General features: G+C 46.3%; 1 protein-coding gene across 1 annotated transcript in view; it reads left to right on the top strand.

Moving 5' to 3' along the window:
• Setd7 (SET domain containing 7, histone lysine methyltransferase) overlaps positions 1-5,092 on the top strand; it is a 41,440-nt gene extending 36,348 nt beyond the window's left edge. Inside the window, exon 8 of the mRNA XM_059252476.1 lies at positions 3,529-5,092. Within this exon, the coding sequence (XP_059108459.1) occupies positions 3,529-3,709 (181 nt within the window). The 3' untranslated portion in view covers positions 3,710-5,092. The remainder of the gene's footprint in view (positions 1-3,528) is intronic.
• Positions 5,093-18,066: the final 12,974 nt, after the last annotated feature.

Raw genomic sequence — 18,066 nt, 5'->3', positions numbered from 1 at the left:
GCCCCCACATACCACTCAGACCCTCATTGGAATCAGGCCTGTCTGTGACTTCACAAGGACAGTTTTTCCTCTCCAAACGCAATAGAGAACTGGAAACAAGAGAAGTTTCTGTTTGTACAAAATCAATCTCTGCTCAGCAGGTTTTATTTTTGTTTTTTTGGGGTTTTTTTTGTTTGGTTTTTTTTTTTTTGGTTTGTTTTCTTTGGTGGTGTTTGTTTTGTTGTTGTTGATGGTGGGTTTTTTGTTTATTGGTTGCTTCCTTGTTTGTTTGTTGGAGTGGGGGAGAGCTTCGAGACAAGGGTTCTCTGTGTAGTCCTGGCTCTCCTGGAACTCGATTTATAGATCAGGCTGGCCTTGAACTCATAGATCCTGCTTCCTAAGCTGGGATTAAAGGCGTGTGCCTCCACTGCCTGGCTGTTTTCTTTGTTTTGTTGTTGATAATTGTTTTGCAAGCAAACCCAGTGTGGCCAAAACCCATTCTATGGGGGAATGACTCCTTGAATAATGACCAAATGTAAACTTCAGATTCCAATTCCCAGCATCTGTGTGTTTCCTCAAGTCACTGGCATTAATATATGCATTAATATAAGTGAGACAGCATTTCTCCATGCTGCTTTCACTGAAGTCTGGCACAAAATGCCCAGAGACAATCACACAAGCACTTTCCCTACCTGTAAATATGGTAATGTGTCAGCCAAGGTCCAGAACTATGTGGCCCAGAGGTTTGGGTTCATTGCTATTTCTATAGCCATGAGCTCTGAGCATTCACTCTGGGTCCCTCTCTCCCTTCCTCCCCTCATTCCTCCCTTCCTTGTGTTAGAGATTGAACCCAGGAGCTCACACATGCTAACTCATACTCTGCCCATCTACCCTAGCCCTACTCCAGATGCTTTTCACGTTTTATCTCATTCAGTTCTCCTGGGAACTCCCAGTCAGTTATGTCTCGAATCTGGAAGCGGAGTGGCCCAGTGCAGTCCCTGGCCAAGCCTTAACACCAGAAACCAAGTTCTTTCTTTTTATTCTGTCTATTCAAACTAATGGGAGGCTGGGTGTGGTGGTGCCCACCTATAATTCCAGCTCCTGGAAGTCTGAGGCAGGAGGAAACTGAGTTCCTTAGCCCCAGCACTGGGAGGTAGAGGCAGGCGGACCTCGAGTTTGAGGACAGCCTGGTCTGCAGAGTGAGTTTTAGGACAGCCAGGGTTACACAGAGAAACTCTGTCTTGAAAAAAACAAAACAAAAAATTAATTAAATTAAAAAATAAGCAACAACAAAAACATCAAAATAAAAAGTCGACAGTGACAATGAACATGGGAATAAAGCGACCAGAACATTGGAAAAGAAGCCGTAGGCCCAAAAATTCAACATCAAATTCCCCTCCCCCATCCCAGTGGATCTTCTAGAAAGTTAATCAAATCTCCATTTCAGGAGCATTATTTAATTTTCATATTGAAATCATATGATACAAATTATAATGAAACGTGTCAACTTAAAGACAAAGTCACCTGGCACTATAGCTCAGGTCTTTAATCTCAGCACTCGGGAGGCAGAGGCAGGTAGATCTCTCTGAGTTCAAAGCTAGCCTGGTCTACCTAGTGAGTTCCAGGCAAGCCAGAGCTATACAGTCATACACTTCTGTCTTAGTTAGGGTTTCTGTCACTTTGAAGAGACGTCATGACCACAGCAACTCTTACTAAGGAAAACATTTAGTTGGGGCTGGCTCACCCTTCAGAGATAGGTTTAGTTCATTGTCATCACGGCAGGAAGCGTGGTGGTGTGCAGGCAGACATGGTGCTGGAGAGGTAGCTGAGAGTTCTACATCCAGATCCACAGGCAGCAGGAAGAGAGAGACACTGGGCCTGGCTTGGGCTTCTGAAGCCCCAAAAGCCCACCCCCAGTGATGCTCTTTCTCCAACAAGGCCACACCTCCCAATAGTACCACTCCTTGTGAGCCGATGGGGGTTGTTTTCATTCACACTACCACACTTGTTATAGGTAAGTAGACAGACAGACAGACACACACACACACACACATACACACACACACACACAAAATTGTGATCTTGCCAGGGCTTTCTACATGCCAGGCAAGTACTCTAGCACTAGCTCTGTTCTCAGCCGAAAGCCACAATGACAAAGAATTCCTGATTCCATGGTCTGGACATCTTTGTGAAGGAGCATAATCTGAATGCTGCAGGCACACATGCTCATATACACATGTATATGCACACATGTACTCAGATGAATGTCCACACATGACTCATAAGTGCTCATTCACAAAACCCACATACATACATGTTCACACTCCTATACACGTATTCACACATGTACCAATAGTAGAGTCTCATTTTGTACCAGGCACTGTCGGAGGGACTCGCTACACGGGACCCCATTTTCTCACCACGGAGACTATCTAGGGTGAGTCTTACTCGTATTGTCCTGATTTTACAGATCAGGAAAGTGAAAGTCAGGAAAACAGGAACATAATGGAACACAGTGATACATAAGAAACCAGAACTTACAGCCAGTATCCTGACCCCAAGGGAAATGCCCCTTTCATGAAGTGTGATACTCAAACAGGCCTCTCTGGTGTCCAATGGGGGTTGTTTATTTTTATACCAAATAAAAGTTATTCCGAACCATACACACAAGGCTGGGAACATAAGCCCCAGGACAGCGCTTGGTCCTTGGTTCTGTCCCAGTGCTCTAAAAATGCCTCAGACAGACACTTTTCTCCACAAGCAGAGGAGACAGCCAAATGCTTAGCTCCATCAGGCCAATCTGATTTAAGGCTAGCTCCTTCCTGTTTGATGTATCCTCTGTCTTACTTCATCATGGGGCTCTAAATGAAGGACAGGGTCTAGCAAGATGGCTTGACAGGTAAAGGCACTTGTCTCCAAGCCTGAAGACCTGAGTTTAATCCCCAGGCCCCACACAGTGGGAGGAAAGGACCAACTTCTGCAAGTTGTCCTCTGAACACCCCAACCAACATGTGCTGTGACGGCATGTTGTGCGCGCGCGCACGCACACACACACACACACACACACACACACACACACACACAGTAAATGCCAGTGCGCTGTCTGGGGGTATTCTGTGGGATTTGGGGTTTTATTTTTAAAGCAGGATGTTACATATCCCAGGCTGGCCTCAAATTCATTATGAAGCCAAGGATAACCTTGATGTCTGATTCTCCTGCCCCACCTCCTACATGCTGGGACTACAGGCAGGCACCACCAATGCCTGCTTTATGAAATATTGAAGAGAGAGCCCAGGACCCCAGGCAGGCTAGGTCAACACTCTGCCAACCGAGCTACATGGCCAGCCTGGAGTGTTCTGGCCCAGCAGATCTGGGGCTGGGGCTGAGACACTCCTTGTCTTAGAAGCTCCTGCTGAAGCTGGTGAAGGCATGCCCACACCCTGAGGACACAGGAGCCATGCCCAGCCAGTGTCCGTGGGCGAGAGGCTCCCCTCCGCCACTGAGGTCCTCGGTTAGCCCAGGAATGACCTTTCCCATCTTGATGTTTAGGTTTGTCCACCCTCGTTTTGGGCCCATCAAGTGCATCCGCACCCTGCGAGCTGTGGAAGCTGAGGAAGAGCTGACCGTGGCCTATGGCTATGACCACAGCCCCCCAGGGAAGAGCGGGCCCGAAGCCCCTGAGTGGTACCAGGTGGAGCTGAAGGCCTTCCAGGCCACCCAGCAAAAGTGAAAGACCTGGCCCTGGGGTCCAGAGACCTGGAATAGAAACTTGGATCTATGCACTACATTTATCTGACAACGGGACAACCAGGGACTGTTCATGCTGTGACATCACATCCTCTCACCCTGCGTTAGCAACGACTTTCTCGCATACTAACTAGGTTTGACTGTATTACTCATACCAGATTTAAAATTAGCTAGCCTTGCAGTAACGCCCTACTGAGAGGTACTGTCGAACTGTAGACAGCATGATGTTCTTTGATGGTTGAAGTCTAAATCTGGACCACGTTCAGAGATACCAAATGATTGGGTTGAAAAAGGGAACTGGGATTCTTCAGTCATTTTTCCGTCAGTGGTTTTTTTCCATGATGTTTTTTCTATGGCCATTGCAAATGGTGTTCGATCATCCTTGCATGTTGCCATCTGCGGGGCAGGAAGCGATTTCATCTTTATATAAATGTAGGGTCATTTATTTGCCTTTTAACCTTTGATCTGTATCTTGCAATAGAATGGCTTTGTTTCTGTTGTTACTCTCCTAGTGAACCGAAGCCCAGTCTTCTGAGTCTTTTCTCTAGCCTCACTTCTTATCTTAGCTATCCTTTACAAGAGAAAGCTTCCAAATGGATTTTGCATTCATAGCGGTGTCCAGGTCTCTCTGGTTCTTTCTCTATCATTTCATTCTTATGTCCTGATATAAAGTACTGGCTCATAGGGCCAGACTGTTACTATAGACTTATTATTCTCGCATGTAAACAAAGATACCTTTGCTTTCAGATGTGAGAAGAAATGAATTTGCTCTGTTTGCATTAAGTTACCAGAGAGTTGTAAGATACACTTTCAGGAAGAAGAGAGGAACATTAGTATTTCTAAGCAGTCATTGTGGCAATTTTGCAGTATATTCAGTAGTGCTGGCAATTTTTTCTCCTCGGGTACACACTAATTGTACATAACCTAGTGCAGTCTGGCTTGTGACACAGCTCACTGAATTCGAAATACAATAGCCGACCTGCATTCCAACCCAGAATGCAGAGTTCCCTTTGAAACCAGTGCCGAGGAGACAGACATGCTGATCACTAGGTGCAAGTCAGATCTGTAGCTAAAGCTTCTCACCACAGTGGTCTCCGAGCACTTAACTGCTTCCACGCTCTGCGAGCCCAGAGTTCACACCTGTGCACTTTCTATCACTAGCATATTGCCACCTCACACAAGCCATATGTAATCACAACTGCAGAAATACAGAGGAAAACCCATTGTTTTAGTTTAGCACATTAGATCTGTAACATAACTGGATTGCTCTGAATGAATGCTGAGTTTGGGGGGCCCCTCCCCCAAGGCGTCACTCCGTCACAAGGAAACCTGGGAACCACAGCTGCTGAAGTCTGCACTGTCAACAGTGCCGTGTGTGCAGCCTGCTTGGTTTAGGCTTTTGAGGGAGCTCCGAATGCAGAGAGATGCTTGCTGGGAGTGGGTGGGATTGGAGGGAGGAGACAGGGAGAGGGCAGTTGGCTCTTTCTTTTCTTTTTTTTTTTTGTCAGTTGCACTCTTTAACAACAGCTTTCAAAAGTGTTCCATCTGGGGCTGCACAGTTTGCCCATCAGAGCAGCCCCGGAATGGAAGACTCAGCCCTCAGCTCCGATAGCCACACCTTGGGCTCTTTTACAAGCTTCCTAACACACCCAGCTTCAGGCTCCGCACCTAGGTGGCGGTGCTTTCCAGGAGAGCTGGTCACGTCCCTGTTTGAAAGCTTTTAAGAAGATAGTTCACGCAGGAGAAACATCCTTGGAACTTCTGAGGAGGTCTCCTGCAAGGTGACTGAATCATTTTTAGACTACAAGTCGCCAGGATAGGATTGCTTCTATTCTGTAGAAAGAGACCGCTCAGTAAACTGTGACAGAAGGATGGGGTCTGTGGATTTGAGTTCTGAGAGGTGCTTTCATGTAAATGTGTCCAAAGAGAGTTAGCTGCCTTGGGGAGAAAGATGGCTTTCTTCAGCTCCACCAGTCAGGTTTGGACTTGGTCGAGAGATGAGGCAGAGGGAGAGAGGGCAGGCCCCCCTCGGATGGTGTGCCCCAGGATTTCACACCTGGAGCTGGAAGTAGTCTTAGTTGCAACGGGGCCTCAGCTTCTATCCTAAAGGGCTACTCTAGCAATCTCATTCAAATGGAACTCAAAAACAATTTTGGGGGCTTGAGGGCCAGCAAAATAGTTTAGCAGGTAAAGATGCTTGTTGCCGAGCCTATGGCCTATGACCTGAGTTCATCTCAAGGACCTCCATAGCAGGAGAAAACCAACTCCTGGAAGCTGTCCTCTGACCACACACAGTGTGCCATGTGTTCACCCCCACATACAAAAAAATATAATTTTTTTTCTTTTTTTTTAATGTATGAAGGGATTGAAGGACTGTGGCTGGTGAGCTAGCAAATCTGCGTTTCACATTCCACACTGGAGGAAGGCGGTCTGGGCTTCCAGCCCAGCGCTGTGTACGTGACCCTTAGACAAATCCCAGGAAGCAATTCACACAGCTGAGCTTCTCCGTCTTCCCTCTCCCTGTATGTTTCCTGTGTCTTTCAGCTCTTTTTCTTCTGCTGTGTGAGAAGCCTTGGTGTGTGTGCAGAAGGGCAGCCCAGCTCTTTGCTCTGCCTCTTTGTGTCTGGAGCTCCTCTCCTCTCTTGCTACACTGTGTGCCTTTCCCTGAGTGACCTGGTCCAGTCGTTCTGTTTCCCCCGCTCCCCAAGATATCCAGCTTTGTCACGGGTTGCAACTGTTAAAGGCGCCAGAGAGTCACTGGAGAGGCAGAGGAGTCAGCAGGGTAGAGATTGCATAGAAAATTGACGGCTTAGGGGGAGTTGAGGTTTCTTCCTAGTTTGACCCGAAGCGGAAAAGCACCTTCTACTTACTTCCCATCTGCTGTAGTAGGAAATAGGAAGCAGATAAATCTGGTCTTCCATCAGGATCAAAATCACAAGCAGACATGGTTGAGATTCTCCGTGGTAGGGGAAAAAGATTTAACCTTCCGCTGTTTTCCCCATGCACTGACGCCATGGGGATTCATTCATTCAGAGCTGTCTCGGTTCAACCCTGCATGACTTGACCCATCATTAGCATCTTTTCTATGATGAACTATTACCTTGTGTTAGACTTAGGAATAGGAACTAATCTACAGAGCATGTCCCCTAGTGGGGCATTTGTTTGAACTAACAAAAGCAAATGTAAGGACTGGATTTAGGATGCAAAAGAATGAGATGAAGCTAGAAAGTAACAGGCAGGGAGGACTTGAGTTTCTTAGTACCTATTCTTATTTTAACCTGCTTAATCCCAGAGGAAATTCTTTGTCAAGACCTCTTGGAACCTGACTGGGACTAGAGTTCAGATTCATTACCCTTTGGGGTTCATCACACTTGAAAAACGATTTCCTTATCACCACCACCACCCGGGGACACACACACACACACACACACACACACACACACACACACACGCAAACTGTCAAGGCCATGTAACCATTTATAACATTGAATTGTGACAATTAAAATTGCATTGAGCTGGGGATATAGCTCAGTGGTCCAACGTTTGCCTAAAAACTCTAGAGGCCCTGGATTACATTCCTAATATTGGGGGTGGGGGGTCAATTATGAACACTGAATTAAAAGTTTGTCTTAGTGAGACAGTACGTGGCACTTTTATTAATCTTCACTTAATAGATTTAAAAAAAAATCTAAATTTCTCACTGCAAGATATCTTTAAAATCTTCCAGGAAGGTCAGAAATCCTGGGTGTTGTTTGCGTTCACACAGCCCTCCCCAAGTTCTGTCTTCAGAGTAGCCATTTAGAATCCAGACATCTTTTGTTTTAGACAGACAAGTGAAACTATGTTGCAAGATGGATAGTTGTAATGTTTATTTGCTGCAGATCAAAGGTTCACAAAATATATTCAATTTACAGGTACTTGAGGTACCTTGATATATTCCTCAACATACACACACCTTGGATTTTTTTCCCTTCAGAAATTTTAAGCCTTGGTGTCAGGGTTTTGTTTTGGATGGTTTTTTTTTTTTTTCTTTGTTTTGTTTGGTTTTGGAGAGTTTTTTTTGTGGGGGGTTTTGGGTTTCTTGTTTGGTTTGGGGTTTTTTTGGTTTTTTTGGGGGGGTTGTTTTCAATAATACTAAATTTTAAAAGTTTTATTTGCCAAACGTGTGCATACATATTCAAAGCAATGAAACTATTTCAAGCCATACAGCCACAGGGGTGGAAACCCTTTTCACAAATTTTAATGTGTTTGTATGTAAATAGATGTTTGTATGAAATATTTTCATGGTAGAATGAATATATTTAAATGAAGTTGAATTATTCCAGTGCTATTTAAACACACGACAAAATTTTTGGTGAGAATTATCTGAGTCTATTGAGATATAATGCAGATCAGTTTTCATTTTTAGAAATCAAAAGCCTACAAGAGCCCTCTGACTGGGGCCCACCTCCTGGCGGGGTGGGGTCTGATGCAGGTAGGCTTCCCAGTGCCTCAGCCGCTTTCTGGTGGTAAGTTCGGTGCTAATGGAGGTGTGTTTACCTTTTAGTGATTCCCTGCAGGCCCCCTGGGGGGCCTGAGCGCGAATCCAGGCATTAGAGATACTGGTGCAGTTCTCGGAGCACAATTTCTTTGCAGGGCAGCAGAATCAGAAACCAGACTTGGCCGTGTAGACCTTAGAACTGGGTTTCCCGGCCACCTTCACTTACCACCCCTAACTGCCTAGTCACAATGTCAGGGAGGCTACCCTCAGTGGAGTTGGGGTCCAGACCCCAGGGTGGAACTTCACAGATTTACCAATGCTTTTTGCCTTCTGACCTCCCTCTCCCAGAGAGGGAGGGCAGCCGCTGGCAGGGGCCATTCTCAGCACAGTCCATATCCTGTCTCAGCTCTGGAAGACTATGCATCTAAGCACCCAACTTCAGCCAGAGAGGGAGACTTCCGCGGATAATGGAAACCCTTGATTCCTGTCTGTGACTTTACACGGTTGTTAAATGTCATTTTAATATGAAGACCGTTCATGTACCTAAGACATACCTCCCAATTCTTCGGACACTTGAGATACTAGAAAGCAAAACAAAACAAAACAAAAAGTCCCTTCCAATGATATGCCACTCGAGTGCGTTCCCCAACCCACCTTTGGCCCTGGATACAATGAAACAATAATCTGACAAACTTTCACTGTGTACACTAGCAATATGAACACTGAGCCGTGCCCTCTGCTCTACCTACCCGGTTACTAGAATTTCTCTTGATACTACAGGGACTGTGTATGTCACGCCTGGTGGTTGCATAAGAAAGTTATGAAGTTATGTCCATGATTTTTAGCTCCCTCCTTCAAATGTTTTTCCTCCTGGGTTTTCTATGTTCTTTCTATCCTAAAATGCATTTATTGGGTTGTGAGGTATGTTTATGGAATGGAAGCCAGGGGTTACGCTTTCTTTCGGCCTTGATTGTAACCAAAAGTCAACCACATCACAGTTTAAAAACAACAACAACAACAACATCTTTGGTCTTTTGTGGAATTTGAACTAAATCTATGAGCCTTATTCAATATCTATAATTCTATGATTTTTTTAAATTATGGGAAATTAATGGAAGATGTTTACATGAGTAATGTTTGCCCTTAATGTGTTATGAATGAATTTTTTGTAGTGTGTCTGGGCGCATGTGCAAGAAAGTAGGAAAAAATGTTTCTGAAATAAAACTTGACAAATATTTGTAATGAAAAGTAAACTTAAAGATTGCTATAATTGCGCTATAGAAACAATGCAAGTATTAAACAAATATAAACTCCTCTGTTGTCTTTTTTTTTTTTTTTTTTTTTTTTTAGCTGTCCAGGGGAGAAAAGCAGCAAGAGTGTCCACACGGTGTGCCTACCTGTATATTTAAATTACTAAATGAACTTTACATTTCAAGTGTAGAAATCCTAGCACAGACTCCATGGTACTCACTCCATTAAGATCACACACTGCAGCCAGGTGGTAGCCCAGGCCTTTAATCCCAGCACTCAGGAGGCAGAGGCAGGTGGATCTCTGTGAGTTCGAGGCCAGCCTGGGCTACACAGAGAAATTCTGTCTTGAAAAACCAAAGACAAACAAAAGTACCACACACTGCTCTTCCAGACGACTGGAGCTGCCAGCACCCATGTCAGGTGGCTCCCAACTGCCTGTAACCCCAGCTCCAGGGACATCATGATGGCCTCTTCTGGCCTCTGCAAGCTCATGCACTCACGTGCACATAACCTCATACACACACACACACATAATTAAAAGTAGACCGAATCTTTAAAGTCTTTTTTTTTTCCGAGACAGGGTTTCTCTGTGTAGCTTTGCGCCTTTCCTGGGACTCACTTGGTAGCCTAGGCTGGCCTCAAACTCACAGAGATTCGCCTGGCTCTGCCTCCCGAGTGCTGGAATTAAAGGCGTGCACCACCGCTGCCCGGCTAAAATCTTACTAGGAGGGCTAGGTTTAGATGGCTCAGCAGGTAAAAGTGCTTGCCACCAAGCATAATGGCCTGAGTTTAATCCCTGGGACCCACGTGGTGGAGAGAAAAGAACCGACTCCTGCAAGATGTCCTCTGACCCCCACGTGTATTCCGTGGCACATACACCCCCTGCCAGTAATAATAAAAAGTTTAGTTACCCAAAACACAAAACAACCAGTGATCATACCCCCTTCCTTCCTTTCTGTAAGAGCCTTGACTCTAGGCTCCAGCAAGTTAACAGCTGCATCTAACTAGGACACTCCCCCTTGATGACAGGTGCTGCTCAGAGATCAGGGTCTTCCTCTGGTGCACTCTTAAGTAATGGATGGCAGAATATAAAACCATGTTCTCTATTCGTCCATCCGACATCTCTTCAGCCTTACGTATAGCAGGCCCAGAGTCCATAGCAAGTGGGAAACAGATCATTAACAAGCCAGGAGATAACTAAATGTGCACAGGTGGGTAGCCTTGGGCAAAGGTGAAGGAATAAAGAGTGTGGGGAAGGGGTGAGCCTTGTAAGGGGCGTCAGGGAAACCCTTGCTTCTTGAGGGTGAAAGCAAATCACGAATCACCATCCCAGGCTGGGGAGAGACAGCCAGACCCCCAGCCTGAAATGAGTGGGTCTGGATTTTACAGGAACCGCAGGAGTCAGGGCTGGCAGCAGAGATGGATGAATGGGGGTGGGAGTTAGGGTTTCTATTGCTGTGAAGAGACACCATGACCACAGCCACTCCTATAAAGGAAAGCATTTCACTGTGGTGGCTCACTCACAGTTCAGAGGTTCAATCCATTGTCAGTGTGGTGGGACGTGGCAGCATGCAGGCAGACATGGTGCTGGAGAAGGAGCCGAGAGTCCTACATCTTGACTTGCAGGCAACAGGAAGTGGTCTGTCTCACTGGGTGTAGCTTGAGCACAGGAAACCTCAAAGCCCACCCCCACAGCGACCCACTTCCTCCACAAGGCCACACCTCCCATTAGCGCCACTCCCAGTGGGGGCCATTTTCTTTCAAACCACCACAGATGCACAGTGAGCAGCAGGTAATTGTGTTCCAAAGGACCTGGAGGCCTTTCACAGATGGGTGCCCAGAAAGCCACCCAATGGAGTGAAACTGTCTTTGAAAACTAATTTTGTTCAACTGAGTTTATTACAGTTTCCAGAAGCAGTCTTGTTTTGTTTGTTTGTTGGGAAAGTATTTTAGATTACGTTTATTTGTTTACTGGGGGTAGGGATGAGGTGGGCACATTGGTGCCATGGTGTGTGTGTGTGTGTGTGTATGTGTGTGTGTGTGTGTGTGTGTGTGTAGGTCAGAGGACAACTTTCTCCCTCAACCAGTCTCTCCTGGGGAGCTAACACAGGTTATTGGGCTTGGCAATGAGCACCTTTGCCCACTGAGCCATCCTGCCAGCCTCCTTGGTTGTTTTGAGTCAGGCTCAGAGTGACCTCAAACTGTGGGCGATCCTCCTGCCCCCCAGGTTCTGGGATCACAAGCATGTACTACTACATCTGGTTCAGAGACACTCCAGAAACCATGGCTGCACTTGTCCCCAAACCTCCCTCCCACGTGTACCACTTTTTCTCTGGCAATGCTGTCGAGACTGGGGTAGGGATGGAAGCCTAGGGAGGAGTCGGGAGTGGTGCTGAGGAGAGGCAGAATTTGAGGTGTACCTTAAAGATTAGCAGCAGCGGTTTCTGAACTGTGGGGTCAGGCTTTTAAAATGCAGATTTGGGGCCAGGGAGATGGCCTGCCTTCCGATCCCCAGCACCCACATAAAACTGGCATGGCCTCCACCTCGATGCTGATCTCAGTGCTGAGCAAGGGACAGGGACAGCGTGCAGACAAGAGGATCACTTTGGGCTTGCTGGCCACCAGCCCAGCTCCGGGTTCAGTGAGAAACCCTGTCCCAAGAATAAAGCAGAGAGTGACCATACCCAACACCCTCCTCAGGCCTCAGGAAGCTTAGAATGTACACACACACACACACACACACACACACACACACTCACAAGTGTAGGGTGTATAGCAAGTGCTATTGAAGAGATAGTTGGTCAAGGACCATGTCCCCATCTTGTGAAGCCACACACAGAAGCACAAGATCAGCGAGGAGACCGAGAAGTCAAGGGACGATCAGGGCAAGAGCCTTGGTGCATCTTCTGCAACAAGGATGTTGAGGCAGGAAAAGCAGACCAGGACTGGGTAGCATAAACATCTTTTATGTGTTCTGGGGTGCAGGAGCTTCCTGAGTCCTGACCCCTGGGGTGAGAGTAACAGGATGTAGCCTCTGACTGTGTGGAGATGACTGGAGTTGTAGACCCTGGGTGTGTTGGTTTGCAGGTGAAAGACACTGGTTTAGGGGTTACAGTTGTAGGAAATGAGCACCCTGGGCAGGCAGTACCTCCAGAGCCAGCCAAAGGCCTGTCTGTCCCTTCAAAGCAAAGTTGAGCTACAGGACTGGGGTCGTAGCTCCGGACAGAGCATTCACATCTCATTCATCAACCGTTTGGTCCTGGGTTTGTTCTCCACAACCCAAAATAAGTCACTGGGAAGTGAATGAAAGGCGAGCCCTGTGGTTGGGGTCTGAGCGACTAAAGTGTGGAGTTCATGAAAGTATCTTCCACCTGCTGACTACTGCGGGAATAGCCTTCACCCTCGGCTTTTGAGTCCAAAATAATCCTTGAATTTCTCTGTGGCTCGGCTCCCCCTTGTGGTGAGGATTTGTTCTCGTGTTGTTTCTGGCGAGAAGACATAAACAATGACCTAGTTCTAATATATCTTCAGAAGGAACACAAAGGCCAGGTAAATGTCCCTTGGGAAGCAGACGCTGGAAAATAAGTAACTCAAGGTTATCCTGGGCTACACTGTGGTGAGTTCAAGGCTAGCCTTCGATACATAAGACCTTTTCTCAAAAAACCAAAAGAAGAGGATAAAGAAGTCTGCCAGGGTTGGGAGGCAGCTGAGTGGCGGGACAAGTGCTCAACATGTGTGAGGCCCTGGGTTCCATACCAGCAACACACACACACACATACACACACACACACACACACACACACACACACACACACACACACACACACGAGTTCAAGGCCAGCCTGGTCTACAGAGTGAGTTCCAGAACAACCAGGGATACACAGACCCTGTCTTGAAAACCAAACCAAAACAAAAATAACAACAGAAACAAACCAAACCCAGTAATCCAGCTTGCCATTTGAGTGGAGTATACAGTAGAGGGAGTACATCCACCCCATAGCAACTAAATTGATTCCTAAAGAGCTATAAGATGTATCATATCTTGTTTATATATTTATAATATTATAAATGTAACATTACATATTAAAATTATAATAATCAGCCTATGTGCATGTCTGAACATATGTTTGTGTGTGTGTACATGTGTGTGCACAAGAACCCTTAGGCAGGTAAAAGCTATAGCCACACAGCATGGGGCATACAGTCAGAAACCTGACAGCAATCAATCACTATTTCAAATATCATGCACTTTCCCTAGACACAGCCACCATGGGACATCAGATCGGAGACTCAGAGCCTCTGATTCAGGGAGAAATGAAATCCAGCAAAAGAGGGAGATGGGGAGGGGGAACCAGGAAAATGCAGTTGGTTTTCTCGAGGTCTCCATCATAGTTTTGAGCACCACAGCCACCGCCTAGCTATCTTATTAATCACTGACAACATTCTTGAATTCACTCTCCAACTTCGGCAGGGTCAATAACTTTACATAAGGGTTTGTCAGATGTAGGGCCTCTTGAACTCCAGTCTCAGAGAGCCCAGATCTGCGTGGAGTTGCCTGGGCAGGACCCACAAAACCCCTGGAGCTCTGCTCTGCACTGTAGTCCAGTAGCTGATGCTCATGGCAGTATTCCTGAGTAATTGAGAAAAGATCAAAAGGAAGCAGAAATGATGGCAGTGATTGTCTTGAATTGCTCTCTGGGGCTGTATTAATCCAAGCAGTGATACCTAATGTCAGCAGAGAACAAGAGAAAAGTATTAATCCAAGCAGCGATACCTAATGTCACCAGAAAACAAGAGAAAAGTTCAAGCCGGCAGGACAGGATTGGATAAAATATCTTTCAAAGCTATCACAAGGTTTGGAGCTTTCTTTACGATAATACGGGAAGTAGGAGACGTAGCTGAGGCATAGATAAAACCAGATTGGCCGTATGTGGAAGCTGAGAGATGGGCACAAGGGAGTTCATTATGTTATAATGCCTGCTTTTATGTTTTCAAATCTGGAATAAGAAAAAAAAAGCATAAAACAATTTTAAGACTCCCAAAGGTTATTAACTATAAACATATCAAGTGTAAGAATCGCTGAACTTGATTGAGGCAAGCATTACCTGTCATAATTCTATCTGAGCAATTGCCTTTCTTTAACTTCCTCGGCCCACTGGCATCTAAGCCCCATTGTGAAATGGATGGATCGGGTTTCATTAAATGTTGCGCTGATATCAGAGACCCCTCCAATCGGATTCCTGCTCATTAAGCTGTACTCTGACTGTCACTCTGCCTCCAGGGAGAAAGTGTCGAATGCTTTAGCGCAGCTCCTTGGTCCCTGTGGCAGTCACATTTTTCACTCCCTGGGGCGACACTGGCATTCTGGTTCTGAACACTGGTCTTACGAGTCTGGCTAATAGATCTGTCCTCAAAAGTGGGGCTGTTCACAGTGTGCAGACAAAAACATCCAGGGGGGGCTGGAGAGATGGCTCCGTGGTTAAGAGCATGGACTGCTCTTCCAGAGGACCTGAGTTGAATTCCCAGCAACCACATCAGGCAGTTCACAAATGCCTGTAACTCCAGCTCCAAGGGATCTGACGCCTTTTTTTTCTGGCTTTCAAAAGCACCTGTATACATATGGCATAGACACACACCTGAATAAAAATAAACTGGAGGAGGAGAAGAAGAAGAAAAGAAGGTGGAGAAGGAAGAGGCGGAGGAGGAAGAGAAGAAGAAGAAGAGGAGGAAGAAGGAGGAGAAGAAAAGAAGAAGGAAAAGGAAGAGGAGGAGGAAGAGAAGAAGAGGAAGAGGAAGAAGAGGAGGAAGAGGAGGAGGAGAATCTATGTTCCATGCCTTTGAAGATCTGGAAAAGACTGAGCTACGGGAGATTTTCCTAGAGGATGAACATCCCTACTCTTACCTCCCCCGCCCCCCCTTGCTCTCACTGTGCTTCTGCCTTCCATTTCTCATGCTTGACAGGCCATGACCCCTGCTCATCCCCCCAGTGCTGTCCTCTGGTCCTCCACACAGCTTCTCCCTGCCCACCTTCTGCATTCAGTACCACGTCCTCATGAGAGATGCCTTCCAGGACACAGGTGTCCTCCGCTGCTCACTCTACTATTCCCAGTTTGGTGTCCCTCTTCTCCATGGTGTAGATGTGCCTACTTCCTAGTTCTATGTCATCTGCTGCTGTGATACATGAACCACTGAGCCACAGCATTTCCTTGCTCACTGCAATCCGTTAACCCTTTGTATGGTGCCTAGAGCACTGGAGTTCTCATTCGATATTGACCGGAACCATGAATGAGTCTTTCCTGGGAATCTCCACCTGTAGTGAGTGTTCTTCAGTGAAGGAAACATGGGGCTGAACAGTAGCGCACAGCAGAAGAGTCCTGAGTGCAATCGCAGACACACAGAATGGTTGAGTGACTTCCACCTGAGGTAATCAGGGGAGCCAAAGTGGCAAAAATCAATCATCAATCCTTCAGTCAGTATAGCAGGAGAGCGATTGAGATGGGAATGGAAGCAGAAGGTAGTGGGAAGAGCTGGGCCGTCATTCTGCGAACTACTGTGGTAAACATCTGGTCCGGTAAAATAAAGCGAGATTAGGAGAACAGCCTTGTGGAGTCCTCGAGTGCAAAGCCGTCCTCTGACCTCCACACACTCACACACACTCACACACACACACTCACACACACTCACACACACACACTCACACACACACACACTCACACACACTCACACACACTCACACACACACTCACACACACACACACTCACACACACACTCACACACACACTCACACACACAGCATGCACACATATACACTCATTAAAGTTAAAAAACAAAACAAAACTAAAAAGTCTGTGGTGGTTTGAAAGAAAATGTCCCCCAAAGGGAATGGCACTATTGGGAGACATGACCTTGTTGAAGTAGGGGTGGCCTTGTTGGAGGAAGTGTGTCACTATGGGGGCAGGCTTTGAGGTCTCTTTTGCTCAAGCTTCCCTCAGTGCGACACTGAGTCCACTTCCTGTTGCCTTCTGATCAAGATGTAGCCAGCACCATGTCTGCCTGCATGCCGCCATGCTCCCAGCCATCGTGATAATGGACTGACCCTCTGAACCTGTAAGCCTCCACCTCAAATAAATGCTTTCCTTTATAAGAGTTGCTGTGGTCATGGTGTCTCTTCACAGCAATAGAAACCCTAACTTTGACAAATTTCTTTTCAAAAGCAACAAAAATACAATCCTTAGAAATAAATCCTCTTTAAGAAGAAAATTATAAATCTTCATTGGAGGATATTAAAGAAAAACTAAATAAATGGATTTGTGACGTTCTTGGGCAGAAGGATCTAACTTTATTATCATGTAGTCATGCTTTTGTAAAATTTTTCTTAAAAATTTTTTTTACCTCTGTGGGCTGGCAGGATGGCTCAGTGGGCAAAGGCATTTGCCATGCAAGCCTGGCCTTTAAAATACTTTTTTTGTTTTTGTTTTTGTTTTTCGAGACAGGGTTTCTCTGTGTAGTTTTGCGCCTTTCCTGGAACTCACTTGGTAGCCCAGGCTGGCCTCGAACTCACAGAGATCCGCCTGGCTCTGCCTCCCGAGTGCTGGGATTAAAGGCGTGCGCCACCACTGCCCGGCTTTAAAATACTTTTGCCTCTAAAATGATTTAGTTACAAGTAAACTGTTTAATTTGTAGTCAAAGTTTCTCAGCATGCATGGTGAATACTTGTCAGTCTTTTAAAAAGGGATAATACAATGTGCCCCATCTGTCTCCAAATATAATCACTGTTTTCATGGATACTGGCTTCCTTCTGGTCCTAGCACGGGCTTACACATGCTGGGTAGGCGCTCTACCACTGAGCCACATATCCCCAGCATAGTGTAAACTAACATTTGTCAATTAATAATGTCAGTGTAGATTCTAGTTCACAGATATTTAGTGAAATGCTTAGTTTTTTATGTTCACTTTATTTTCATATTCATATTTTGGGGTCAATCCTTCTTGTTTACTTCTGGGTCATCTACATTTTCATAGACCATCTGAAAGCTCCTTGGTCTTTCAAAACTAACGAATGATTAAAGAAGCCTTGCAGAGGTCAGGAGCTAGAGGGCAGCTCAGTGCAAAAATAGACACCCGCTGGAGCCCAGAGCCACGCCGTCAGGCAGCTGCTAGTCACAAGCTCCGAAACCGAAGCAAAGGGGAAGTGAGATGATCTGAGGCCATGAGGACAAGGAAGAGAGAAGCAGGGCCAGAAAGCAAAAGCTCTTTTACAAAGCACCAGCTCGGGGCTGGAGAGGTGGCTCAGCCGTTAAGAGCACTGACCGCTCTTCCAGAGGACCCGGGTTCAATTCCCAGCACCCACATGGCAGCTCACACCTGTCTGTGACTCCAAGATCTGGCACCCTCACACAGACAGACATGCAAGCAAACGCCAATGATAAATTAATTATGGTGGAAATACCTGTGAGAAGCTAGCACAGCCTCTGTCCTGGGCAGAAACAGCTGACTAGGCCCGCACTGCAGAGCTCAATGCCGCTCTGGTTCTTCTGTCTCACTTGCAGAGGCTGAGACTGGAGGTTCATGAGTTCAAGGCCTACCTCGACTAGAGTGAGTTCGAGGT

This window comes from Peromyscus eremicus, unplaced genomic scaffold (assembly GCF_949786415.1).
Source record: "Peromyscus eremicus unplaced genomic scaffold, PerEre_H2_v1 PerEre#2#unplaced_62, whole genome shotgun sequence".
Lineage (NCBI taxonomy): Eukaryota > Metazoa > Chordata > Mammalia > Rodentia > Cricetidae > Peromyscus > Peromyscus eremicus.
Note: the sequence above shows the minus strand (reverse complement) of the source record. Positions and strands in the feature narration are given on the sequence as shown.